This window comes from Emiliania huxleyi (assembly GCF_000372725.1).
Source record: "Emiliania huxleyi CCMP1516 chromosome Unknown EMIHUscaffold_18, whole genome shotgun sequence".
Taxonomy (NCBI): Eukaryota; Haptophyta; order Isochrysidales; family Noelaerhabdaceae; genus Emiliania; species Emiliania huxleyi.
Genome location: NW_005200784.1, coordinates 824,227 through 850,412, shown reverse-complemented (window position 1 = coordinate 850,412; position 26,186 = coordinate 824,227). Strand labels below are relative to the sequence as shown.

Below are 26,186 nucleotides of genomic sequence, written 5' to 3'. Positions count from 1 at the left end.
CCCTCGCTCACAGAGAAGAGAGCCCGCAAGCCGCCTCCTCATATCACACTGTACAGCACTGTACTCTGTAGTCGCGCTCCCTCGGCGACGCCGACCCCTCAGTCGCCGCCTGGCGAAGTGAGGTCGATGGGCTCCTCCGAGCTCGGGCGAGTTGCCGGCGAGCGGGGGCCCGAGTCGGCCGACTTTGACGTGAAGAAGCTGCGCACGTCGAGACCGCCTGACGCCTTGGGGGCCTTGGTAGCTTTGGGCACCGCCGCCAAAGCCGACGACGCCGCCGCCGACGAGGATGAGGACGAGCCCTTCATCATGTCGAGGACGCTGCGCTTCTTGCCGCCCGCGCCAGCGCCGCCCCTGCCGCCTGCGGGCTGCTTGCCGCCGGTGCCGGTGCCGGCCGGTGCCGCCGCTTGCGACGCGGGCCTCGCCGCGAAGAAGGAGGTGATGGTGGCGGGCGGGCGCAGCGCGCGAGCGAGTGCCTTCGGGTCGACGGGTGCGGCCGGCTCCGTCTCGACCTTGCGGTGCGTCGCTCCGCGCGCCAGGTTCCACTTGAGAAGTTCCTCCTTGAGGTCGGCCATGCACGAGCGCGCGAACCGCACGCCGAGCAGCCGCCGCCCATCGAGGATGACGCGGACCGCGCCGACGGCGCGGTCGCGCGCCGTCAGGTTGGCGCTGTGCTTCTTGGCAACCTCCTCGAGCACGGGCAGCATCGGCAGCGTCGAGCCGGTGATGAGCTGGATGCGTGTCAGCCGGCCGCCGATGCGCTCGTTGCACGCACCGTTGTACGCGGCCGTCCAGTCGGCTTCTGCTGCGGAGGGCGGCAGCACCCGCGCGTACTTTCGGTGCAGGTCTGTCCACGCCTCCTCGTACAGGCTGAGGCCGGTGTTTGGACGCGTGAGCACGGCCATGTGCGGCTCGCGCGCCTTCGGCAGCGCGAGCAGCAGCAGGTGCTCGCCGTACTGCGGCCTGCGGCTGCGGAAGATGCCTCCCCCCTCCTCCTCCCCCTCGCCCTCGCCCTCCTCCTCCTCCCCGTCCTCCACATCGCCGCTTCGGGCAGCGGCCGGAGCGGCCTCCTCTCCGGCCTCCTCCACGCAAGCCTCCTCCTCGCCGGCCTCCACCCCGCCGCCCTCCTCCGCCCCGCCGCCCTCGCGGCTGTCCGCCGCCGCGTCGCCGCCGTCGGTGTTGCGCTTGGCGGCGGCGGCGGCCGCTCGCCAAGAGCGCAGCTTCGAGAGTGCGTCGGCAAACGAGACGCCCCGGTCCACTTCGACGGTCGCCGCGTGCGCCCTCGCCCCGGTGATTGGGTCGCGCCAGATCAGCGCCTCCGGCTCGAGGAGGCGGGCGCCGGCGGAGATGTCGGCGACGCCGGCGTCGTACCGGCCGTCGCGCTTTGCCGCCGAGACCACCTCCCGCAGCGCGGCCGCAAAGAGGTCGAAGAGCTGCCTGACGACTCAACAACCACTCCAATCAGGACTCCGCCCCCGCAGCGCGGGGCAGCAGAGAGGTGGAAGCGCTGCCGCTGCTGCGCGAGCGGCAAGCCGAGCATCCGGTTGAGGAAGCGGCGCACCTCGAGCTCCTTCTCGCTCCCCTTCTGCGCCGCGTCCAGCCCGGCGCGAGCCGACTCGATGGCGGCCGAGTCCGCCGCGAGGTGCGGCAGCACCGAGCTGTCGCCCGCGTAGGCGGCGGCGAGCAGCGCCTTGAGCGCCTTGCGGCCCCACGCGGTGTCCAGATTGAAGGTGTCGAGCGAGCCTGATTAGGTGTATGGACTCGTGTCATGCCCGGCACTTGGCGCGGTGTCCACGTCCAAGGTGTCGAGCGAGCCGATCTCGGCGCGCCGGTCGCCCTTGGTGAGGGCACCCATCGCCTCCAGCTTGCGCGCGACGCTCGAGCCGAAGCGCGCCTCGCCCCCCACGTCCGTGCAGAGGAGGACGTACCGCGGCGCCGAAGTCTGGTTGGCGCGGTGCGAGCGGCCGAGCTGCTGCACCGCCTTGTCGGCCGACCAAGCAAGCTCGAGCGTGATGTGGACGCGCCGCCGCTGGTTGGCGCTCCTCGCGTCGGCGTGCAGCGAGATGCCGGTGGATGCGGCGTCGGAGATGACTGCGACGAGCTTCTTGCCGTCCATGAAGGCGTTGCGCTCCGTCACGTTGAGCGCCTGAGTGGAGGAGCGGTGCATTCGTCGCCATGGCCATGAAGGAAGTCGCTTTTGCGTCACTCAATCTCGATCCGGGGCATCTCGCTTCAGGGCTCGAAGTACATCTCGGATCTCGGCTAGATCTCGCCTCCATCTCGCCAGACTCGGGCTTGGCGCGAGGCTGCGACGCCCACCCTCGCCCCTGCCGCACCACCCGCGCCTTCCGGCCAGTCATCTCCGCCACCGCCGCCGCGCCGCCGCACTCGTCGATGAGCAAGTCGAGCGCCGCCGGGGGAAGCTCGAGCTCGGCGGCCGCCTGCAGCAGCCGCGCCTTTGCCACCTCGCACTCTGGGTCGGCCTGCCCCGCCGCCTCCGCGTCCGCCGCCGCCTCGGCCCGAAGCCGCTGCACCGCCGCCGCCGCCGCCGCCGCCATAGCGGCGGCACCGCGCACCGCCTCCGCCGCCTCGGCCCGCGCTGTGGCGGAACGCGACGCCTCTGGTCGCGCCGCTGCGGCGCGCGCGGCGGCGTGCGCCTCGATGGCGCGCGCGGCCGCCGCCTCGGCCTTTGCGAGCGACTTTGCGAGCTCCTTGTCGGCGTGGCGGGTGGTCGGGAAGTTGTGCGCGATGAAGGAGCGAAGCATCTCTGCGCAGAGCGAGTAGAGCTCGCCGGAGGCCGAATCTCCCACTCGCTCGAGCGCCGCCTCGCCCGTCGACTGGAGTCCGACCACGACGCAGCTGCCGCTGCCGAGGGCGGCGCGGACCTCGGCAACAAGTGCCGGCACCTTGAAGCCCACGCACAGCTGGCGGAAGAAGCGCTGGTGCGCGCCCCAGAAGGCGCGCACGGTCGCCCCCGCCTGCGCGCCCGTCCGCTCCGCCGCCGCCTCGAGCGCCGGCAGCAGCTGCTGCGACCAGAACGCGGCGGCCGCGTCGAAGGCGGAGGCCTGCTCGGCCGAGAGCGGCGCCTCCTTGAGCTCGAACTCGGCGCCTTAATTATGAATCACGAGCCATTAAGGATGAGCGAGGGGCGCCTCCTTGGGAGCTCGCACTTGGCGCCGTGGTACGACAGGCCGCGTGAGAGGTAGGTGCCCGTCGCCTTCATCTCGATGGCGAGCATCTCGAGCCCTCCGACGCCGCGGTTCTTGACGCCCTCGACGAAGGCGTCGAAGTCGCGAAAGGAGGCGCCCGGGCCCCAGAGGCCGAGCCGCTCCATGTACGCCAAATTCGAGAGGTCGCTCGCGCCTAGAGGAGTCGATTGGGAGTCAAAAAGGAAGCCGTGGCCCTAGGCGCGGCTGGACGTGTCGCTCGCGCCTAGAGAAGAGAGCGGCGCATACGGAACAGAGGCAGGTAGTTGTGCATGCCAGGCTCAGGCCCGAGTCGCTCGCGCCCGTCGCAGAGCAGTAGACGACTCGCGCGAGCGGCAAGGCGCGCTGCAGCTCGCGCACCTGTGACACAAGGAAGCGGGCGATGAGCCAACGAAAGGCCGTGGCGCGGGCGCGCTGCAGCTCGCGTACCGCCGCCGCGACCTTGCTCGACGTCTCCTCCTTGCCCGTCCAATTCTTGGCCTTGTGGCACTCGTCGAAGAGCAAGCAGCCGTCGAAGGCTAGCCCGCCGCACCAGGCCACCAGCTGGGAGAGGCGGGACGAGCCGCGCGCCTGCCCGCAACTTTCTTGTTGTGGCTGGGCCGCCTTCGCTCTAGAAGCGGGGCTAGCCATGCGCCTTTTGGCCCGAGGTGGCGCTCACCTATCGGCAGTCAATGCTGACCTCTCAGTGAAATCAACACGGCCCGCATGTTGGCCCGAGGTGGCGGCTCACGAGCGTGGCATAGGTTGAGAAGAGGACGCCCGCCTAGCGGAGGGGCTGGCAACGGTCGGGGATGGTTCGGGGAGCGTCCCGCGCACACGCCGGAGGAGGACGGCTGCCTGCGACTCCTTTGATGCGCCCAGGCCCTTTGTCGCGCGGTCGAGCGAGGCGCAGCCGTCGTGCACGGGGCAGTGGCAGCCTACTCTTGACTCGACCGCTCCTCACAACGAATTCTTCAGCCGTCGTGCACGGGGCAGTGGCAGCCGAGGTCGGTGAGGTCGCGGATGGCGTCGTTCCGCAGGTCGGCGCTCGACGAGAACCAGATGTGCCGCGGCCTCCCGCGCGCGAGCGAGTCGAGGATGACCTATTCATTCTTGCTCATCAAATGAAGCACGAATCATAATGAGTGAGACATCGGCGCGAGCGAGTCGAGGAGGACCGCGGCGAGCTGCCGGCCCTTGCCAACCCCGGCGCCGTCGCCGAGGAAGAAGCCGGCTCGTGTCGGCGGGTCGGTCGGCATCACCGTGAGGTGCCGCTGGCAGGCCAGGCCAACAAACTGCAGCTGCAGCGACGAGAGCGCCCCAGAGGAGACGAGGTTCGACGGCAGGGCGTCCAGCAGCGGGTACGTGCACTGCGGTGGCGGCGTGGCGGCGAGAGACGCGGGCTCGGCCACGTCCGCTGGGTGAGGCAGACCGGGCGTCTCCGCGGCGGCCTCGAAGGACACAAACAGCTCTTCGGAGACAACGCCAAGGTTTGCCTCGTCGAGCTGCTGCCGCCGTGCCTCGGCCGCGGCGTCGGGATCGGCCGCGGCGTCGCCGTCTGATGGCGGCGGAGGCTGGGCGGGAATCATCGCGCCGAGCAGCAGAGCGGGGGGAAGAAATTGCGCTGCGCGCTCCGCGTGCTCTCGAGAGGCGGGATCTGTTTTGGCCCCGCCGTAGGTAGCGACGACCGTGATGAGATGGGGCCGCCTAGATAAATTTGGTAAAATCGCGCGCCGGCATATGCGGGGCGGCGCGGCCGTTGCCCCTTCGAGTCGCCCCAGCATGCGTGGGAGCGCCTCGCCAGTCCAGGCCCCAACACCAGCGCTGCGCTGCAGCGGGAGCTCGCACGCGCCGAGATGGCAGTCCTGCAGGGCGCTGCTGGACGGCACAAACGTGACAAGGGTTTCGCAGGTGGCCAGGAGGCGAGGCAGCGGCGCGAGCACGCGGTCGGATCTGGTTTTCGTGGTCGGCGGCTTCAAGACGGGAACAACGTCGCTTATTCGTGCGCTCAAGCATTCCGGCCTCACCCCGGCGTGCAAGCCCGCCTGGTTCTCCAACGGTCCCGCAATGTACGATGCCTCATGGAGTCTCGCTGCGGTAGCCGAGTTCATCGCGTCGCCCTTGGCTAACAACACCTCACTCGGCCAACTGATCCACGGCGAGCATAGCTGCCGCTCCCTTGCCGACGCGCCCTGGCAGTATCTCTTTCCGACCCTGATGCGCAGCGTTCCAAACGCGCGCTTCATCCTCACTCGTCGCCGCAACTGCACGGACTGGGTAAAGCAGACGGCGAGGCTGCTGCACAACCAGTACGTGGGCAGGCCGGACTGCCGCTCATCCGACAGCCGCGAGCAATGCGCAGCGCGACAGAGGGAGCGCGCCAAGCGTGTGAGCGAGATCAACGCGGACGCGCCGCTGGCCTCGGCGCACAAGCTCTCTCTGCAGAGTTGCTTCTACGGTCTCGGGTGCGGGGCGGACCACCCGTTGAGGCGCACGGCCGCACTGTGGCAGCAGCGCTGCGTTGAGCACGAGCGCTCGGCGCTGCTCACGGCCAAGGCTCTCGGCGTCTCGCTCCTCGTCCTCGACGTCGACCTGCCAGACGCCGAGAAGGCGCAGCGGCTGCAGCGCTTCCTCGCGCCCCAGGTGACACACTACCCGCGCGCGTCGACCCGCGTCCGCAACGGCTTTTCCGCTGCCTGGTTGGACGACGTGCTCTTCGAGACGCAGGTCCAGGACCGTAGCACTAGGACCGGGACCGGGAGTTGGGTGTGAGTGCAGGATGCGGTCGCTGATATCGTTGTCCCTTTGACCCTGCGTGCATGAGGGGCTCTCCGGTCCGCTCAGCGTGGCAAAAAGGGCACGGCACCACATTCGCAGGCGCTGCGCGCAGCGCATATGCTAGACGGCGCAATAGCCGTCGGTGCGCAGCGTGTGGCCGCATCTGTTGTGCGACGGTTTGCGTTTTGGACGACTTTTCCTGCTTTGCCGATGATGAAGGGGACATCACTGACGGCCTGCGGGCCTACTTCCGACATCCCCACGACTCCACTGAGAAGAGGGCTACCCAGAGCGGGCGTAATGGCAGGGCACCCCGCACGTGCGGCTGCGGGGCTGTGTGTTGTGTGCGAGAGAATACACACATACGCTGTCTACTGTCTCTTGTGAAGAGTATAGTGTAATTGCCGTATGTAGAGTATCGTCTCAACTATCATTAACTTCTGGCACGCAGTTGGGGTCGGGCTTTGGCTTTGACACTGAAGTAGCTCGCGGCGAGCTCCGACGCCTGGTGCACGTGAGCTTCGTCCCGCATACTTGCGCGTTGCCGGGCGGCAGCAGCGTCGTGCCGTTGAAGGTGAAGAGGTCGGGCGCTGCCAAGTACTCGGCATCCGCGAGCCGGACATAAGTGTATAGACCCGTCCACCTCCCTCTGTACTCGAGCGTTGTGAGGCTGGCCGGCGGCGACCGCAGCTCGTACCGCTTCTCGCGGCAGGCGGTCGGAGCCTTCGCCGACGAGACGGCGCCGCACCACGCCTCCGAGTCGCACGCCGCCAGCGCGTTCCGAAGGAATTTGTACCGCAGCGCACATAGCCTTGAGGCGGACGCCTGCAGTGCCGAGGGCCATTCGCGGCTGACGCAATCAGCAGCGTGGCCGATGGGCCACGCCTGCATGATGTAGGGCAGGCGGGAGCACGCCGTCGCCTGCCCTCGCTGAATTGCCACGATGCACCCGTGCACGCTCGCCGCTTGCGCTTCGGTTACGCTCGGCGGTACACAAGGCGCCGCACGCAACGGCGTCTGGGTCGGAGAAGAATGCGGCCGCGTCGCTTCGTACAGTGAGTACGCCTTCGTGACCTCGTGCCAATGCTATGGGGCAGCGGCTTCTGTGGGGTGTGCTTGGGGTTGTAAGATGCAGCACCCGCGGCAAAGGCGCTGCAGAGAGCGCCGCCAGCACCGGAAGGAGTGCCTCATTCATGAGATTTGCGGGCGCGTCAGCAGCACGAAATGGTGCGCATGGTGCGGGCTCGCGCGGGGCGAGGAGGCAAATGAGCAGCGCACGGAAGAGGTTGCCCCTGTGGCCGGGGCTTCACTCGCTTGGATCGCCTTCGCTGGCAGGGAACCGCCCAGCCCGCGCGCCACAGCGAGCGACTCGAAGCCGTCCGATGCTATGACGACTCGCACCTCATCGCCGCCGACAACGGCGTTGTCGATGATCGTTATTCCACTCGTGCCCAGGTGCGGATCGAGCTCCAGTGCGCTGTGCTCATACCCACGGTTCCCATCTCGGCGCGCGCGAGTCAAGGCCGAACCGGCTAGCTGCCGCCGCGGCGGCTGTGGCTGGGCTGGAGTTGTAGCGATTTTCCTTAAAGCTGGCCCTCGAGAAATAAACGATTTCGAAGAGCGGTGGGCAAGAAAAAACACGCCCCTCTCAACAATAACTAATTACCGACTCACAGCCCCACGGCTCCCGTCTCGACTCCATCGTAGTGCGCCTGCGGGTGGCTTGGCCACACCCAGCTCTGATGGACCCACTTCTCGTCGACGGCGACGCAGCCCTCGTGCACCGTATACCGGTCCAGCTGGTTGCGGAACCGCATGGCCTTCGGCGACGAGGGCAGGTACCCAGGGAAGAACAGGACGCCCATCCCCTGGGCAGGCTTAACCTCCAGCGTCTCGTAGGCTCGCACCGCGCTGCGTGGCACCCTCGCCACCTCATCCCCGTCGTCAAAGTCGACGTCCACGCTGCCGTCCTCCAGCACCGCCCTGATGACGCCGGGGTAGTCGCCCTCCCCATCCACGTCCCGCCCCGTTGACAGGCAACAAACCTTCTCGCCCACCGCGTACTCGAGAGAGCGCTGCGATGGCAGCGACAGGAAGCGCGTCTCGCCGCCAGCCTCGCAGTCGTTGAGGTAGACAAACAGCGTCGCGATGCGGTTCTCGAGGAAGTCGGTGCCCGACAGGACGTCGACGTGGTTTCTGAAGAACTCGTCGCGGCGGTAGCGTGACACCTTGGCGGCCTCCAGGCTGCCGACGGGCACGTTGAGCAGCTTGGCATACCGGGCGTGCAGGCGCTGCGTCTCGTGCCTCGCGACGCGGCACTCGCAGCTGGTCCGGAAGTTGTTGGAGTACCCGCCGCTGGACTGGAAGTGCGGGCCGGCCTTGACCATCAGCTCCTCGCACTCTGCGCGACTGAGCAGATCGCTCACGAGGAAGATCCAAGGGTCTCTATGGATCGCACGCAGCCCCGGGTAGTCAGCGTTGATGGCGAGGTGGTCGCCGTCGGACGCGTATTCTGACAGCGGAATGCTCGGGTACTGCGATAGCGTGGCTTCCTTTTCCAACTTGGACGCAGGCGCCTTGCGCCTCGTCGATTCGCGCTCAGCAGCTGCCTCCGCGGCTTTCTTCCTGGACGCCTCGCCGATTGCTTTCGCGTGCTGTCGGTTGAGGAGCCACGCGGGAACGGCCGCGCTGCCCTCCATCGGCGGAGTGGCCTCGAGCAAACCTCGAGTCAGGGAGGCGAGCGCACCCGCTGCCGCCTCTCACCGCCGCGAGGTCACTGCCCAATGGCTTCTTCGAGCGACATCGACGAAGACGGCGCGCAAAAAAGAGTTCGCGGACTTCGTGAACTCCGAACTCGAACGAACGGACCGCCACGGCTGTGGAAGGCGCGAACTGCGAAAACGGACGAACGTTCGTGAACTCCGTTCGAACTTAGGAAAAAAGAAAATCATCGCGAAAAGTTCGTTCGTTCGGCGTGCAGTTCAGCCACGAGCCGCGCTGAACGAACGAACTCGCGCAACTGCGCCACGTGCGCGCGTGCGGACGCGGTCTGGCCCTCAATCTCAGGAGAGGTGCCCATATACACAGGCGGCACTAGCACAATTCTGACGGTCCGCGACAGTCTGCAATCTAGCGGACTGCGGGCGCGACTACCCCGGTGCGCCGCCGCCCGCCGCGGACCATTGAAAAGGGGGAGGGGGGGGGGGGGGGGGGCGCTCAGCCTCGACGCCTCCTTGCTCACGCCTTCGCGTACTTGGCGTGGTTTTTGCGCATGTACTCCATGAAGGCGCTGTGAGCAGGGCTGCCCTGTGGTGCCTGGGCGCCGTGCGTGCTGACTGGCGAGTAGAATGGGGGAGACGGGGGCTCCCCGAGCCGGCCGAGGCGTCCAGGCGTACTCTAGGCCTCTAGTAGGCAACCAGGGACTATACAGGCCTGCAGAGCCAAAAATAAATATTGCGGTTCGTTCGCGGTTCGTTCGCAGTTCAGACAAACTTCCCTGGTATTCCTCGGCCTGCGGGTGTGAAGCGCGGGTTGGGGGGGGAGGAGAAAAGAAAAGGCTCGAGTTCACGAACTAGTTCGAGGGTTCGGGCACCCAAGGGCGAACGACCGAACCGATGCAGCGAACCAAGGGGATGCCGTCCAGAGCGAACTCCGAAACCGAACGAATCGCGAGTTCACCGAACCAGTTCACGAACCAGTTCGCCAGTTCGCCGGCGAACTCGTCAAGCGCAACAACTTCAACCTGCTGCTCCACGAGACGTTCGGCGGCGGCTTCTCGCCCACCGCCGTTCTCAAGCTGCGCCGCCTCGCGCGCAAAGTCGCGCGCGGCAGCGTCGACCGCACGGCCTACTCGCCCAAGTACTCGCTCTCTTTTATGTCCCACCATGCAGAGCGCATCTCTCTCTCTGTTGTGCGAGGCGTGAACCGCGCCATTCGCTTTCACCTGGCAACCCTGTCTGCACGCCTCGCGCGCGCGTGAACAGGCCTCCAGGCCCCAAATGACGTGTGAGGGCTAGATTTGTTTGGTATTGCTAATCTCTCAGATCTCTCTCCTCTGTCATCCTCTCTCTCGCATGACATCGCACCGCACAGATAATCTTTCAGATATCCCGCACACCCAACCGGTTACCCATCGCCGCCCCCGCGCGCGGCGCCGCGCGCCCTGCCCTGGCCGGGAGAGAGGGAAGGGACAGTTTGGGACGGCGCGCTCGGGTTTCTTCAATCCCCGGTGGGCTCCTTGGGTTCGCTTCTGGCCGCCGCTATGCCCTCGCTCATCCCTTGGGACGACGCGCCGCCCGCTGCCTCGGCGGAGGGCCACCCGGTCCTCGTCGCGGGCGCCGCTGCGCAGGAGGCGAAGGAGATATCGTGGGGCGGTGCCGTCGGGCTCGCCTCGCTCATCGGTCAGACCCTCCACGCCGGCTCCGAGCTTCAGGATGTGGCGACGCCGTCCTACTCGACGGCGCTTGGCGTCGAAGGAACGGCCGCCACCCTCCTCGACGACGGCGTGTCGGGCATGCTGCTGCACCGCGTCGAGGCGGCCGCGACGAGCATCGTGCCTGAGCCGCCAGCGCCTCCGCCGAGCCCGCCATCTCCGCCGCCGCCGGCGCCGCCGCCTCCGCCGCCGGAGCCACCAGCACTGCCATCGCCGCCACCCTCTCCGCCCGCGCCTCCGCCTGCGTGCAACGGCCTCGCCTCCCTGGCCAAGGTCTCGCTCGGTGCGTGCGCGTCCCTCTCGCTCGTGCCTGCGAACGAGCGGTCAAAGCTCGGTGCCGACGCCGTCACCATGCTAGCCGTCTCGCTGGCGGAGGCGCCGGGCTTCCGCGAGCTCAATCTCGCCGGCAACTCCATCGGCGACGCCGGCGCCGCCTCCGTCGCCGCCCTCCTCGCCAAGCCCTCGTCGATCGAGCGCGTCTCGCTCGCGAGCAATGCTATCGGAGACCGGGGCGCGAATGCGGTCGCCGACGCGGCGATGAAGGGCGGCGCGCCGCTCGTCCACCTCGACATGAGCGGCAACCGAATCTCCGACGCCGCCCTCGCCCGCCTCGCCGCCGCCCTCGCCGCCCGCCCTACCCCGCTCTGCCCATCGGCTGCGGAGGCAGCAGTCTTCACCTCGTGCCCCACGCCGGGCGAGGCGGCGGGCGGCGCGGGCGGGGGCGAGGTAGGTGGGGGCGCGTTCGGCGCTCTGCTCATCGGCGGCGCCCCCGCCGGAGGCGCCACGCACGGCGGGCACTACACCGGCTCAGACGCCGCCCTGTTTGGGGCCAGCCGCGCCGGCGGCGAGCGGCCGCCACCCGCTGAGAAGTTCGGGGCGATTGGGCCGGCGTGGACGTGGGGAGAGATGGAGAGGCCGGCCGGCGAGGAGCAGCACGGCTCGTGGAGTGCACTCGTGTACACGCCCGAGCAGCAGGCCCGCCTCGGGGTCGACAAGCAGGGGAAGAAGGCGGCCGAGGCGGACGGGGCGGACGGGGCGCGAAGGGCCGCCGGGCCGCGCTGCGGAGACGGCTGGTGCGCGATGGACTACAGGCCGGTCTGCGCGGCGGGCAAGACGTACGGCAACGCCTGCGCGGCGAAGGCCGACTGCCACAACGAGTGGGACGACGGCGAGTGTGGCGCCGCCGCCGGCGCCGCCCGCATGCGGACCGAGCCCGCCGCATCGCAGCGCGTGACTACGCTTCTCCCCGCCGCCGCCGCCGCCGCCGCCGCCGCCGCGCTCGCCGTCGCCGCGGTGCGCGCGGGGCGCGGCGCGCCGGCGGCGGCACCGGGACCAGCGGGAGGCGCGCAGTTGGTCTGAGGGAGGAGGAGGGGAGCGCAGGCCGCGGGAGCGGGGAGTCCGTGATTGGTGCCTGGCAAGTGCCAGGCGGGCATGCGGCTCCGAGGGTCGGCAAGGGAGGCGGCTTTCGCGGAGCTCCGGGAAGGCCGGCACCATTCCCACATCCGCGGGGAGCCGGCTATCAAACTCATCTCGAGTAGTGCATACACCCCATACTGTGACCTGGTAGCATATGCGTGCACAAGTGAGAAGTGTGTTGCAGGTCAGACGCGCCATGTGGGGCTCCAGGCCAGACCTTCCGAGGCCCGTGGCGCCTTTGTGAGCATGTTACGGAGAGAGATACGCGCAACGCGTCCCTCGCCCGCGTAGGTTCATATGTAGCACACGGCTCGGGTATGTTTGTGTATGTAAAAGATTGAGGGGAAACAGATTTCGATTTTCGTCAGGGCCGCGTGGGGTATGACGAAACGTGTGGCACACGGACACGCCCGTGCAGCGTGGGAGTGCGGTGGGTACCGCGTCGCGTGTGTACGGCTCCGCCTAAGCTGAACACGTCGCTAAGTGTGGGGCCAGCGGCCGGGGCGCGCCGCCCCCCCACCCCCCAAGGCCGCGCGGGGCAAGCGCAAAGTTTCACATTCTTTTTCGCCAAATCCCTCCGGAGCGCGTCGACTGACCGTTGTGCGCCCGCCTGTGTGGTCTCCACTCTCCTGTCGCGCGCTGCCTCGGGTGTCGTTTGTAATTCACACCGCCTTTCTCTTCAGGACTGGGGGGGGGGGGGCGGAGGAGCGTGCGGGTTGCCTCGCCTTGAGGTCGGCATGAGTCGGCAAGCGCAGATGTTTCCCGAAAACAGATAACAGAAAACACGAGGGTGGCATGCCATGCCCATGGTGCATGGAGGGGCCTTGGTCACGACTCACGTCGTCCAAAACCTGGCGCTGTTGCCCGTGAACGTGATGTCCACGGCGCACTGGACGATGTGGCGACTGAGCACGTCCGCGATAGCTCTGGCCCCTGCGAGCGCTCCTCCAAGTCGCTGAGAAGTGTTTTGTTTTTGAAAAAGAAACCGCTGCGTACGTGGGCACCGAAAAAGAAACCTCGCTAGGATTGGTCGCCATCTCGAGGGGCCTTTGGCCCGAGCCCGTCGATGGGTGTGGCCACAACGACGGGCGGCCTTTTTTCGACCTTGAGTGCCATCTTTGGGCCGCCAATCTGCGCCAACGCGCAACGGTCTCTCACTCAGTCAGCCGGGCCACGGCGGCAAAACAACGCGAGCGGTGGCAAAATAACGCATGCGCTGCGGCAAATAACGCGAGCCGGGGCGGAGCATAGGACCGCCGCAAGCGGCGTGGCGTGGAGCGGTTGAGCATTCCTCCGGGGGCCCCTCTGCGCCGGGGAGGCCAGACAGGAGGGCCTGTTGTCCCGTAAAAAACCAACCTGTGTTTCGCGCGTCGGCCATGAATCGCGTGGCGATCGTCGGCGCCGGCGTCTCTGGCAGCCTCGCGGCGCTGGTGCTGCGGAGCCGTCACCCGACCGCGTCGCTCACAGTGCTCGACGCCGACGTCGGAGGGAAGCTGGCCGGCCGCCACCTCGACCCGACCTTCCAGTTTATCCGCGCCTCCAAGACGCTGCGCACAGTCCAGCTGCAATCCGTCCTCGGCATGCTCGAGGCGGAGGGGATGATGGCGCGCTGGGAAGGCCGGTTCGGCCTGCTCGGCCGCAAGGGCGGGCAGTTTTTGCCGCGCGAGGCGCTCGCAAACACCGAGATGGGGCAGGCGATGAGGAAAGAGGCGGAGGGGAGGGGCTCGCCGACGGAGGGCGGCGAGTCTGAGGTGTCTGGCAACCTGGACTTCTGCGGCCTCCTCCGGCCTGGCGACGCGCCGCTGCTCGTCGGCTCGCCCTCGAGCGCGACGCTCTGCGCTAGCATCTGCGCCGCGGCCGGGGCGGAGGTCCGGCTCGGGGTGAGATATGGCGCGGAGGGAGGCGGGGCTCGCCGAGGGTCGCCGTCCCCACCCGCCGCGGCCTGTGGTCGTAGGCGCGCGTGACCGCCGCGCGCCACTCCCCTACGCGGGGCTGCTGGGAGCTCCAGATCGCTGGCGGCGGCGGCGGCGGGGGCGGCGACGGCGGCGGCGGCGGCGGCGGCGGGGCCGAGGGCGGCGGCATCAGCAGCTTCGACGCCCTTGTGCTCGCCGTCCCAGACACGGCCCTCGGCGCCGCCGCCGTGCGCTCGATCGGCACCGCCGGCGCATCCGACGAAGCGGCCCGCCGAACGACTAGATGCCGAGATGAGTTGAGATTGAATGAGCATGTTGAGTGGACGGCGCCTCCTTCCTCCCGGGCTCTCGGCCCGGCCCTCATCTCCACGCGGTGCTCTCGGTACACTGCCCCGGTGCTCTCAGTACACTGCCGACTTTGGAGAAGTGCGAATCACGCCAGGCCACCGAGCCGAGCCTCTCTGCACGACTGCTTGATCATGAGGCAGACCCGGGATCACCTCATCAGGAAAGAGAGCAGACTAAGCATACGGACTCATACGCAGGCCGCCGAGGCCGAGCAGGAGGCCCTCGCCACCCTCGCCGCCAGCCTAGACGGTGTCGTACGCCCAGATCCGCGAGACGGACCTCACATCTCCCCACATCTCCTCACATCTCCCCACAGCTCCCCATATGTCGCCCCACATCTCGACAGCGCCGTGCGCCCAGAAGCGGGGGAGGGATTGTGCACTCTACATCGCTTTGAGGAGCACAGAGCCTCAACGTGCCGCTCTCGACACTGAGCTCGGCTGAGCTCGGCTGAGCTCGGCTGAGCTCGGCTGAGCTCGGCTGAGCTGCGGTCGCACTCGCTGTGGTCGCGGCCCTCGCCTTCGGGAGCGCCGAGGGCACTGCTCGAGGCCGCACCCCCGCCTCTCAGCTTCCGCCGTACCGCCAGGCGTGGGAGCGGAGCCCGCCTCCTTCTCTGCTGCTGCGAGGCACGACGGGAGAGAGTTGCGAGCAGGTGTTAGAGCAGAGCCCGCCTTGTGTTGGTCGGGCGTCCTTCCTCTCGCCAGCGCGGCGGTCCCCTTCGACGCCGCCGTGGCGCGTGTCTTGCGTGCCTCCCCCCCGTGCGCCGCCTGGGAGGAGCGATCAGCGTCCATGGTTGACGCACACAGGTGCCCGGCTCGCCGTCCGTGCGAATGCTCTGCCGCGACGCCTCCAAGCCCGGCCGCGCCGCCACCGTCGACGGAGGCGCGCTTGCGATCACCCGAGATCACCCAAGAGATCACCCTAGATCACCCTAGATCACCAGAGATCACCAGAGATCACCAGAGATCACCAGAGATCACCAGAGATCACCCGAGATCACCCGAGATCACCCGAGATCACCCGAGATCACCCGAGATCACCCGAGATCACCCGAGATCACCCGAGATCACCAGACGACGGCGTGCTGCGGGGCCCCCTCTCGGCGCTAGGCACTTTCCAGACACTTCCTCTTCTGGCCTCCTACTCCCCAGGCGCGCTGTGGACAGCCGTGTCGACGCCGCAGCTCGCCCGGGCGATGGCCGGCTCTGCGGAGGCGGGCGCGGGCTTGCGGCGGCGCGAGGGGCCGCGCGCTGACGCGGCGGCGGCCAAGCTCCTGTCAGAGGAGGCGGTCCCACCCTCACCGCACTGGGCCTACACCGCACCGGGCCTTGCACTCTGCCGAGCGAGCCCTTGTCCTGTCTGGGCGTGGAGACGCGAGGGCCAGCCCGGGCCGTTGGCCACGCCGAGTGCCTGGAGACGATCGCCACCCGCGCCTGCAGGTGCCCCTCCTCATATCTCGCCATGTCTCCCCACATCTCCCCACATCTCGCCTCAGGTGTCCCTCCTCCTCGCGCCCTTTCTCGGCGGAGAGCACCTGCGCCCGCTCTCCGCCACCGCCACTCTCTGGAGCGACGCCTCTGCATCAGACTCGCTGCACCACCCACACGAGTGCGTGTCGCTGCCGGCGTGGAGGCTGGCCATCGCGGGCGAGTTTGTCAAGGAGGCCGCGTCGCCGCTCGAGGCGGCGGCGCTCTCCGGTCTCGCCGCGGGCGAGGCGGTCGCGGCGGCGTTATAGCCTAGGTTATGCCAATATGCGGGCTGATGGGGGAGGGGGTAGCCTGCACAAGGGACGGTCACTGGCGGCCGGCCAGCCGTGCGACGGCCGACGCCCTCGCACTTATTAGACCGCCCAAAGGCAGGCGTGCCGATGTCAGCTTTTGTATATGACACTTTACACATGTGGTATATTATTTTTTATTTATGTGTTCGACACGGCCAATCAAACACGTACTGTGGCAGTTTGCGCGCGCGCGGGGGGGCAGGGGGGGGGGGGGGGGCGTCATACAAGACACACTCGCGCGCGGCCTCTGCCCGTACAGCCCGACCTCGCGTAAACCACCTCCCCCCCAAAAGTTCCAAACCCTCCCGTCGTCCCGAGTCTGCTTGGGTTGTTCTCAGACTCTCGGCTCGCACGCCCTTTTTGCAGCCGCCTGCCCCCCCTCACAGCAGCCGCCGGCCCTTCGGGTTCCGCTCGGAGCACGTCGGGCACTCGCAGTGCGTCGTGCTGCCGGCGAGGAGGACGATCGTCTCGTCCGGCAGGTCCGCCTCGACACGGGCAATCCTGGGTAATCTTGGGCAATCTTGGGCGAGCTTGGGTAATCTCGGGCAATCTCGGGCAATCTCGGGCAAGTCCGCCTCGATCTCGACGCCGTCCTCCTCGAAGTGGATGACGAAGCGCAGCTCCTCGGCGGCGGGCCGGTGCTCCACCACCACCGCCGGGTACCACTGCGAGAGGCCGTCCTAGTCACAGCGGCGGCGGGCCCCCCTTCAGGAAGCAGGAGGCTGTGTGGTCGTGTCGCTGCGAGATGCCGGGGATGAGTGGCAGCCCAGCTGGCTGTGTGTCTTGCCTGTGTCTGTGTGTCACTCTCAGTGTGACCGCCTCGTGTGTGTGTGTGTCTGTCTGTCTACATGCCGTCCTCGTCGAGGAAGGTCGCGCTCACGAAGCGGCCCACCAGAGACGCGTCGCACTGCGCCGGCCACGCGACCGCCTACTCATATCTCCCCGTATCTCCCCGCATCTCCCCAGATCTCCCCTGCGCCGGCCACGCGACCGCCTACTCGCAGCCCCCCCCTCAATCGCTCACGACACTCCTGTGGCCCGCTGCCCGGCCCACCGCAGCCGCCTCCGACCGGCCTCCGTCGAGGTGCCGCTCCCTCACGCGCCTGCAAGCCACACCGCGAGGGGGTCAGGCACGAGCCCGGGGGACGGACCACCGGAGAGCGCGGCTCCCGCGCCCGTGCGCCGGCAGCGGGTCCCAAGTCAGCGCCACCATGGGAGGGATGTAGTGCTTGGCAACCAAGTACGCTCTCCGGGCCACCTGCACGAACGGTGGAATGTAGTCTAATGGACTAATGGAGTGGAATGGCATGTCATTGGTGCGCCCTCCGGGCCACCTCCGGACAGCAATAGTGCACCACCACGACTTGTACTTGTGGTATGCATGTGTGTGTGTAGGTCCTACGAGGAGCATCCTGCGGCGGCGCTCGCGGCACGGCAGGTGGGCCGCCCGCCGAGGAGGCCGGCGCCGCGGAAGGCGCAGCGGAAGGCGCCGCTGAAGGCGCAGCGGCAGCTGGCGCAGCTGGCGGCCCGCCCTCGTGCGCCGCCTGCTTGCCGACGCTCTCGGGCCCCTCCTCCGTCGAGCCGCCCCCCTATCCATCAATGCATCGAGGGTAGTGAACACATTCACGAGGAAGCGCCTCCTCCGTCGAAGCGCTCTCCGGCGCCGGAAGCGCAGCGGCAGCTGGTGCCTCGCCCTCCGCCGCCCCTCCCTCCGCCGCTCCTCCCCCCGCCGCCTCGCCCTCCCGCTCCTCACCCTCCAGTGGCGTGGCGGCGGGAGCGGCTGGCGATGAAGGCGCCGGGGGCGACGGGGGCGGAGTGGCGAATGCGGCGGCGGCGGCGGTGGCGGCGGTTTCGGCGGTGGCGGCGGCCACGGTTGCGGCGGCGGCGGTTTCGGCGGCGGCGTTGGCGGCGGCGGTGTTGGCCGGGGGAAAATCCGCAAGAAAGGCTGCGGCAAGGTCGGCTGCAGCCAAATCGGCAGGCTGGGCCGAGGCCGCCGAGGCCAAGGCGGGAGGCGCGTCGAGCAAGGATGGCTGCTGCTGTTGCTGTTGCATAAGCTGCTGCTGCATGAGCTGCTGCTGCTGCTGCTGCTGCTGCTGCTGCTGCATATGCTGCAAGAGCTGCTGCTGCGTCGGCGTCTGCTGCATAAAGTGCTGCTGCTGTTGCGCCGCCTGATGCAGAGCCTGCTGCTGTAGCAAGGCGTGTTGCTGCTGCTGCTGCTGCTGCGCTTGCTGCTGCTGCTGCTGCTGCTGCAGCGCAGCCTGCAGCGCCTGCTGCTGAAGCGCCCTCTGCTGCTGCTGCTGCTGCTGAAACGCCCTTTGCTGCTGCTGCTGCTGCTGAAACGCCCTTTGCTGCTGCTGCTGCTGCTGAAGCGCCCTCTGCTGCTGCTGCTGCTGCATGAGCTGCGACGTCTGCTGCAGAAATCGCTGCTGCTGCTGCTGCTGCTGCGCCGCTTGCTGCTGCTGAAGCGCCCTCTGCTGGTGCTGCTGCAGGAGCTGCGCCGGCGTCTGCTGCGGCGGCGGCGCTTGAGCGGGCGGCGCCTCACCCTGCGGCACCTCCCGCTCCCACGCCTGGCGCCCTGCCCCGGGCTGCTGCGGCTGAGTGAAGTCCTCGTACGGCGGCGGTGCGGGCGGCGGTGCGGGCGGCGGTGCGGCAGGGCCGGTCTGCCGCGGGGGCGGGGGCTTTGCCGGCACCAGCATCTCGAGCGCCTCGCCAGCCTTGAGCGGCGTCGGCACGACGCACTGCACGATGCCGCCCGGCGTCTGGACGCGCAGCAACTGCCCTGTGGCGACGTCTTGCGGCACGACCACCCGCAGGCGCGTCGTGCCCGCAGCGCCGCTCGACGCGGCGGCGGGTGGAGGAGCGACGGCGGAGGGCGGAGCGACGGCGGTGTGACGCGCGGCGGGAGGCGCGGCGGGCGGGGGCGCTGCCGCTCCCGCCCCTGGAATGGCGGTGAAGGGGGCCGCCGTCACGACGAGCTCGAGGTTGGGCGCTTCGTCACACGCACCCACGAGGCGCGCCAGCGAGGCCGCCTATAGGAAGGTTCCGAGAAGGTTCCGAGAAGGTTCCTGGAAGGTTCCGAGAGCCAGCGAGGCCGCCTTGCGCATGTCGACGTACGCGGGCGCGGGAGGACGGAACGACGAGCGCGCCAGCGCGCGGCGGTGTGCAGCGTCGTCGAGCGCGGCGCAGAAGCGCTTGTCCGCGAGCCTGGCGAACGAGAGCTCGTCGAGCAGCTCGCCGCCCACCTTTGGCGGCATGGATCTGATGGGATGGCGTCCTCATAGTCTCCGATCGGGAGCATGGGCAATGCGGCGAATGAAGTCGCGAGCGACAGGTGGGCAAGCACTCGCCGCCCACCGCCTTTACCTTTGCCTCCCGTCCTCCCTTTCCTCAACGGCTCTCTCCACGGGGACCGGAGACCTCGCCGTGCAGCAGCTGGCCTCGAGGAGGACCTCGGCGGATCTCGGCGGATCTCCGGCGGATCTCGGCGGATCTCGGCGGATCTCTGGCGTATCTCCGGCGGATCTCGGCTAATCTGCGCTCGCCTCGAGCACAACCTCGCCCTTCTGGATCGCGGACAGACAGCGCACGCCCCAGCCCGGCTCGCCCCACCCGCCCGCACGCGCGCCCCCCTCCGACGGCGCCGCAACTGCAGCCCTCGGCGCTGCCTCTGCCGCGCCTGCCGCCGCCGCCTCTGCAGCTGCCGGCGCCGCCCCCTGCGCCTCTGTCGCCATCGGCGCGTTCATCGCCGCCGCCGCCTCAGCTGCCGCCCGCGCCTCCGCCGCCTCCGCCGCCTCCGGCGCCGCCTCCGGCTCCGCCTCCCCCTTTCCGCGCCCCTCCTGGCCTGCTGCCCCCGAACCCTCCGCCCCCAGCCCCTCGCCCGCCGCCCCCTCGTGTGCGTCGAGTTGGAACGCCTGCAGCTTCCGCAGCGGAACCTGCACGGCCAAAGCGGCGGGCGGCGCTCGTGCGTCGCACGGCACGCGGACGCGCTTGCGGCCCTCGACTTGGAAGAGCGCCGCCGCTGAGCCACTCAGGTCCTCGTAGCCGAGCGCGCGCGCCGCCTCGGCGCTGCTGAGGCCGTGGCTGCTCTGGCTGCTGGCAGAGCGCGAGGCGACGGCGCGGAGGGTGGAGGCGACGAGAGCGCCTGGCTCGCCCGCTCGCGGCAGCGCCTGCGCCATGCGGACCGTCTCGCGGAACGGGTCGCTCATGACGCCGCTCTTGATGACGGCGCGCAGCTCCGTGGCGAGAGCCGGAGGGCAGTGCGCCAGCGTGTGGTACCCCTGCCGCAGCCAAAAGGAGCGCGCCTCGGGCGTCGCGCAGACGAGGATGGCTTGCACGCCGACCGACGCAGCGAGCTCGGTGATGAGGGCGTGCAACACGGAGCCGAAGCCCTTGCGGCGCTCGGAGCGGGCGGAGGCGAGGATCGGGATCTCGATGACCGACGGCAGGCTCGCGGTGGTCTCGTGCACCTCGACCACCGCCGCTGCCAGCACGCGCACGCCGCGGCAGATCGCGATGCGGCGGGCGCCGGCGTACGGCCCTCGCATGGCGGCGACCTGGTCGTCCATCTCGACCGAGTCGAGCACACGCTCCACCTCCGCGCCGCCGACCTCCGCCACGCCACCCAGCGAGTAGGACAGGTCGGGCGCGCCGGGGACAGCCTTGCCCTTGCCCGCGAGCGCGTCGAGCGGCGAGCGCTTGGTCTCCTTCTGGCGCATGGAGCGCTGCTGCTTTGCAGGGCGCGAGGAGTCGCTGGTCGCCTCGGCGTCGGGAGCGCCTCGACGAGCTCTGGTGGTGCGGGTGGACATCTGTCTGGCGTGCTTTTCAGTGGAAAATTTCTTTCTTTGGACGGACCGCTCGACCACTCGACTGGAAAGGGATGGGTCAAGGACCACGCGCGTGGAAAGGGATGGATCAAGACGGATGCAGGCTCCTGGAAGGACGGGGGCGCAGTACTACGACCCCTACCGCCGAGCATCGCGCCGCGACTTTGTGGGTTGCTTGGAGTCTGCCGCTAGGGAGCGACGCCCCCCACCTTGCCCCACCCCCCACCCGCCACGGCACCTTGTGTGTGTGTGAACAGCGCACAGCGCCATAGGCGACGTATATCGTATTTTCTTCTCAATAACATATAACAAGGTCTGTGAGAACTGTGATGCAGCCGGTGGAGCGCCGGCAGCCGGGGAGGAAGTTTACTTACGTTACCGCTTACCTTGAAGCTGATCCTCGTGCTGGGGCTCTGGTAATGCCGTACACGCAACACGGCGCGGCTCGGCGGGGGGGAGAAGGGGGACCACGTTGCACGTTTTTGCGAATACACACACAGGAAACACACCTTTTCTCAGCGCGCTCTCTCATCATCGTGCATCTCCCCACACCCGCTTGAAGAGCTGTCTCCAGCGACCAGCGTTCGAGAACGGCCAACTTCCCGCCGCTCCGCGCCCCCGCAGCAACCGCCAGCATAAAGACGCACAGCTTGGGCGGCCTGGGGTACATGTACCGCACACAACGCCCTCGGCCTCAGTCCGCGTCGCGCGGAACCCGCGGCTCGGAGGCTCGCGGCGCCGGCGCCCTCCTCCGGCCAACCCTCCCCTCCAATGCTCACCCTCTCGCGGCCCGGGGGGCTGGGCCTCGCCCTCAGTCCACCTCGGCCACCTTCTGCGCCTGCGTCGCGTCCTGCAGGCTCTCGGTATCTCTCGGTACCTCTCGGCATCTCTCGGCACTCTTGCCATCTCTCGTTACTCTCGGCATCTCTCGGCGTCTCTCGGCATCTCTCGGCGTCTCTCGGCATCTCTCGGCGTTTCTCGGCATCTCTCGGTATATCTCAGTATGTCTCGGTGTATCTCGGCGTCTCTCGGTGCGTCATACGGCGTGTCTCGGACTCTCCCGGAACCTCTCGGCATACATCTCGCCTGCGTCGCGTCCTGCAGGCTCAGCTTGATGGCCTCGGCGAGCAGCCGGTCCTCGGCGGGCTCCTCCGGCGTCGTCGCCTCCCCCGGCGGCGCCGGCGGCGAGGGGGGGCCGTCAGCCGGCGGCGCGGCGGCCCGCTCGACGGCCGCCGCGTCGAAAGGAGCGGCGGGCGGCGCGGCGGGCGGCGGCTGCGGCGCGTGGTTGTCGGAGGCTCGCTGCCGGCAGGCGGCGGGAGGCTCAGACGAGGAGAGCGACTCGAGGATGGCGCGGTTGAGCATCTCCTCCTCCTCCAGCTGCTGCCGCTCGAGCTCCTGAGAGGAAGGCTCCGAGAAGGCTCGGAGAAGGCTCGGAGAAGGCTCCTCCAGCTGCTGCGCCGCTCGAGGCTCCTGCTGCGCCTCGGCTCGCAACCGCGCTCGCTCCGCCTGCGTCGCCTCGCCGCCGCGAGGGCCGTAGAGCCGCGCCTGAAGAGAAGGGTCCGCGAAGCCTCCGAGAAGGCTCGGAGACAGTGCCGCCGCGCAGCTGTGCCGCCGCGCCGCCGCGCCGCGCTGCTGCATCAGCAGCACTTGCATGAGGGGTAGCGGCCGGCCCGAGTGATCCGTCGGCACCTCGAGGGCTGCCGCATCTGGGATGCGCAGCACGTTGGTGAAGAAGATGGCGGCGGAATCGAGGAAGAAGCCGGGCCTCATCTCGTTGTGATCGCCCTCGAACGTGACCAAGTTCTTGTCGCCTGCAGGAGAGGGCACGAGACACTTCAGAGACAGCCCCTGCTCCTGCCGCCGACCGAAGTCTTGCCGCCCGCAAACGCGTCGAATATGAGGCGGGAGTGGTGCGGCCGGACGAGCACGTCATCGTGCGCCGTCGCGAAGAGCGCCTGTGGGACATGTCTCGGACGTGTCTCGGACGTGTCTCGGACGTGTCTCACGGCGCCGTGCGCCGCTGCGAAGAGCGCGCCGGCATGAAACAAGTTGGCGCCGCGTCGACAGGTCGGCACTTGTACAGGTCGAACCCCGCGCGGCTCTTGACGGAGGAGGCGACCTACCCATTCCAATGCGCTCCTCCTCTTGCCCTGGCGCGCTCGCTGAAGAGCGGTGCGGAGCGGAGGAGGCGCCATCCGCAGCGCCGACTTGACGAGGAATCCGGGGACGTTGGGCACGCCTGGTGAGGAGTGGGAATGGGGCTCATTGACCAAGACATGACGAGGAGGCCGGGCGGGGTGGGCGCGCCCTCGGGCCGGTCGCCGTCTGGTCCGCCAGAGACGAGCTCGAGGGCAACCTTTGGCGGGGGGAGGGAGGGAGGGTGGCGGGGAGGGAGGGAGGGGTGGCGGGGTTTGGAGGGGCTGGGGAGGGTGAGGGGTAGCGGGGTAGGGAGGGGGTGGGTGGGAGCATGGTGCGGCGGCGTAGTGCGCAGCCTGCTCCAGCAAGAAGAAGAGAGCCCCACGCGCCAGCCACAACTGCTACCCCGCACCAAACGACTACTACTCTGCGGAACAGCCTGCTCCAGCGAGGCAAAGGGCGAGTCGAGGACCAGCCCTGCGATGGACGGGTCTCGCGCGGCCTGCATCACGGAGGACACGGCGCCCATGGAGCGGCCCCACAGCGCCACCGCCCCCACCCCCGCGTACTCGCGCAGCCACCCGATCATCGTCTCGACGTCGTCGCGCTCGAAAAAGCCGAGCGAGATGTAGTTGCCTTCGGAGAGGCCGCAGCCGGCAAAGTCGAAGGAGAAGAGGGCGGCGCCGAGCGCGAGCACCTGGCTCGCGATCGTCGTCGCCTCGGCGCGGCATGACGCGTTGCCGTGCAGGTAGACCACGCACGGGAAGCTGCTGCCAGGCTCGAGGTCCGCGCGCCGCCACAGGCTGCCGCAGAGCGCGAGGCCGCGCCGGTTCGGGACCGAGACGTCCTGCCGCACGAAATCGACCCCGCCGTACCGAAACTCGCTCGGACCCAGGTCGTTGAGCGAGTACTCGGCGCGCGGCGGCCTGATGATCGCTTTGACCAGCTCATCGTAGCCCTCCCGCACGAGGCCGACGTAGCCCGTGATGCCCAGCCGGCGAGACGGCCTCGACTGCTCGCCCTCCGAGCGCGTCATCGAGCCCTCGGACGACTGCGAGGACTGCCGCCGCGGCATCCGAGGAGTAAAGCGGCGGACTATGGTACCTAGGTAGTACCTTGGCGGGCCGGCCCGACAGCGCCGGGCGGCGGGCTTTTTTTTTCTCTGATTTCGTCTTCTATGCCTTCGCAGAGCCAGCGCCAAAGGCCACTCCAATACGCCTTCATCTTTGGCCCCAAGGCTGCCGCTGCCGCCTCCCGCGGACGACACGGGATGTTAATCAAACGGAGCAATGGTCGGAAGCGTCCGAGCGGTCCCGCCCGAGCGGTCCCGAGCGGTCCCGAGCGGTCCCGAGACACCCGAGGGACCCGAGCCGTCCCGAGCCGTCCCGAGCCGTCCCGAGCCGTCCCGAGCCGTCCCGAGCCGTCCCAACGGCCTATGCTAAAATTCGACCGGCAGGGGCGCGGCGCTTGGGCCAGCCAGCTTCTCCCGAGCGGGGCCGCGCTGCCTGGGGGGGGTCCCAAAGTCGGGCGGCGGCGCGGCGGCGGCAGCGGCGGCGGCGGCGAGCTGCTCCAGCTTAGGGAGAAACAAAAGCGCTTGCTCGAGCAGCCCCTTCTGCGACGTCCGATGAGTAAAACATGCGGTACTTGTCCAGCTGCGTCTGCAGGAAATCCTTGACGCCCGAGGGAGAGGAAGTCGTTGGAGGCGTCGTCCTTGATCGAGTGCAGGTACGACGCCAGGAGCCACCCTCCCTGCTCGCCGGTGATATCATCGGAAGTGTTGAGGCTGTCCCTCGCAACGTCAGCGCCGATCATCTTGGTCGTTGGTGATGATCTCCTTGGCCGTCTTGTTGGGGTAGCGCGCCGCGACGACCTGCAGCTTGCGCTTACGTCTCCTTTATGCCCTGCCCCGTGCAGCACCTCCGCGCCGCCCAGCCGTGCATGCAGCCCAGCCAGCCGGAGGCGGGCCGCAAATGTCCCAGCCGCGCCCCCGAGCGAGGCCGAGCGGTCCCGAGCGGTCCCGAGCGGTCCCGAGCGGTCCCGAGGGACCCGAGCGGTCCCGAGCGGTCCCGAGCGGTCCCGAGTGGCCCCAGAGCACCCCAGAGCCTACCTGAGAGCCCACGGCCGCTTGGCAGGCACCTGCGGGGAGCCTGTTTCTTGTCATGATTAACATCCACGGATCACGGTCCTGACGGCAGATGATCGGCCGGTCTGGAAGACTGACTTCACGACGAGCGCATCAACGGCGGCCGGGAGCGCGCCTGGCTGGAAGGTTGCCCACTTGAAAGTGCTTTGGAGCAGGCGGCGGCATCTCCGTCACCTCGTTCGGCCTGGGCTTCTTGGGCGTACCGATCTCCGCGAGCCCCTGAGGGCATGAGGGCTCTGACATGTGCGCAGCACCGCAGGATAGGTAGCTGCGGCGGTTTTGCAAAGAAGAAAGCCCTCGACGACCATCTTCTCTCTCGTGTCTCGACTCTCCAGGAGATGCCTGGTGTACATATTTATTTATTATTCGAAGAAAGATCCAAGCCGCGGCAGCAGCTGGCAAGGTGGGCGTGGTGCGGACGTGGCTCAGCGCGGGCGGCTCCTAGGGCGGCTCGATGCGACACGTTCGAGCGCTGCAGTGTGAGTTGGCCTCTGTACGTGAGCTTCCGGAAACCAAAAAGGAAACCAGAGGGTCCCATCAAGCACTTTGAGTTTCCGGAAGTTTCCAGGCGGGAAACCAGAGGGTGTTTTTGTGCTCCCATTCATGCTCCGCATTCTGGCAACTCTCGAGTTTCCCTGAGTCTGAGAGCTGGTTTGGGGCAAAATCTGAGGCGAAACCGAGGTAACCGGCAAACTACGCGAGTATTTTCCAGGTATACCCTGGGGTTTTTCCAGGTATACCCGCAAACAAAATGCCCCGGTATTTTGCCGATTTGGATGATTTGGGGCCCAAAACCAGCCTCAGACTCGGCTCAGAGCCCGGGAAATTGATGATTTCCACGGAGTTTCCCCAAGAAACTAGTACTAGATGGTGCTGTAGGGAAACTAGCAGGAAACACGGAAAGAAAACCAGGCAGGGTGCGAGAGGAAACTCTCTTACAGCCTAAAGTGTGAGTGCCGGTACGGACGGTCTTGAACTCTTGATGATCGCCACCGCCCACCGGCCGGCCACAAGCAAGCAGGTGGTCGAAGTGCTGAAGCGCGGCGCAGAGGTGTCGAAAGAAAACTTGCCGCGAGCTTATCACCAAAGGCTGAATTTTTCTCTCTCTTAAGACTTGGCCTGGCGCGACATTCGGGAGAGAGAGAGAGAGAGAGAGAGAGAGAGAGAGAGAGAGAGAGAGAGAGAGAGAGAGAGAGAGAGAGAGAGAGAGAGAGAGAGAGAGAGAGAGAGAGAGA

At 68.0% G+C, this 26,186-nt stretch overlaps 6 protein-coding genes across 6 annotated transcripts; 2 read left to right on the top strand and 4 right to left on the bottom strand.

Annotated features, from left to right (window-relative positions):
- Positions 1 to 98: 98 nt before the first annotated feature.
- EMIHUDRAFT_99361 (hypothetical protein) lies at positions 99 to 4,771 on the bottom strand (the record flags this gene model as incomplete). The annotated part of the gene is made up of 9 exons (XM_005783509.1): positions 99 to 1,434; positions 1,614 to 1,740; positions 1,777 to 2,143; positions 2,334 to 3,106; positions 3,458 to 3,563; positions 3,633 to 3,773; positions 3,934 to 3,966; positions 4,172 to 4,285; positions 4,361 to 4,771. The coding sequence occupies 9 exons, from the start codon at positions 4,769 to 4,771 to the stop codon at positions 99 to 101; spliced, it is 3,408 nt and encodes a 1,135-aa protein (XP_005783566.1).
- Positions 4,772 to 7,630: 2,859 nt separating this feature from the next.
- On the bottom strand, positions 7,631 to 8,659 carry EMIHUDRAFT_203266 (hypothetical protein; the record flags this gene model as incomplete). Its single annotated transcript, XM_005783508.1, has 1 exon — positions 7,631 to 8,659. One exon carries the CDS (start codon positions 8,657 to 8,659, stop codon positions 7,631 to 7,633), a length of 1,029 nt encoding a protein of 342 aa, XP_005783565.1.
- A 2,795-nt stretch (positions 8,660 to 11,454) lies between these two features.
- Positions 11,455 to 11,837, top strand: EMIHUDRAFT_352880 (hypothetical protein; the record flags this gene model as incomplete). The annotated part of the gene is made up of 2 exons (XM_005783507.1): positions 11,455 to 11,685; positions 11,818 to 11,837. Coding segments are annotated over 2 exons (251 nt in total), but the record flags the coding sequence as incomplete, so codon positions are not given.
- A 1,347-nt stretch (positions 11,838 to 13,184) lies between these two features.
- Positions 13,185 to 15,804, top strand: EMIHUDRAFT_99357 (hypothetical protein; the record flags this gene model as incomplete). The annotated part of the gene is made up of 4 exons (XM_005783506.1): positions 13,185 to 13,688; positions 13,763 to 13,948; positions 14,656 to 14,721; positions 15,565 to 15,804. The coding sequence occupies 4 exons, from the start codon at positions 13,185 to 13,187 to the stop codon at positions 15,802 to 15,804; spliced, it is 996 nt and encodes a 331-aa protein (XP_005783563.1).
- Positions 15,805 to 19,236: 3,432 nt separating this feature from the next.
- On the bottom strand, positions 19,237 to 20,564 carry EMIHUDRAFT_203262 (hypothetical protein; the record flags this gene model as incomplete). The annotated part of the gene is made up of 2 exons (XM_005783505.1): positions 19,237 to 19,286; positions 19,706 to 20,564. 2 exons carry the CDS (start codon positions 20,562 to 20,564, stop codon positions 19,237 to 19,239), a joined length of 909 nt encoding a protein of 302 aa, XP_005783562.1.
- Positions 20,565 to 21,133: 569 nt separating this feature from the next.
- On the bottom strand, positions 21,134 to 23,927 carry EMIHUDRAFT_434409 (hypothetical protein). Its single transcript, XM_005783504.1, has 7 exons — positions 23,248 to 23,927; positions 22,980 to 23,028; positions 22,865 to 22,911; positions 22,708 to 22,791; positions 22,552 to 22,627; positions 22,290 to 22,483; positions 21,134 to 22,217 (listed from the first exon to the last, which is right to left on the bottom strand). Exons 1-7 carry the CDS (start codon positions 23,881 to 23,883, stop codon positions 21,585 to 21,587), a joined length of 1,719 nt encoding a protein of 572 aa, XP_005783561.1. The 5' UTR covers positions 23,884 to 23,927; the 3' UTR covers positions 21,134 to 21,584.
- Positions 23,928 to 26,186: the final 2,259 nt, after the last annotated feature.

Coding starts and splice junctions, on each gene's coding strand:
- EMIHUDRAFT_434409 (XM_005783504.1), bottom strand. CDS start 23,883: ATGCCGCGGCGGCAGTCCTCGCAGTCGTCCGAGGGCTCGATGACGCGC. Junction 22,628..22,707: donor CGCCAACTTGTTTCATGCCG/GCGCGCTCTTCG, acceptor CATGTCCCACAG/GCGCTCTTCGCGACGGCGCA. Junction 22,218..22,289: donor TGCAGCAGCGCGGCGCGGCG/GCGCGGCGGCAC, acceptor CCTTCTCTTCAG/GCGCGGCTCTACGGCCCTCG.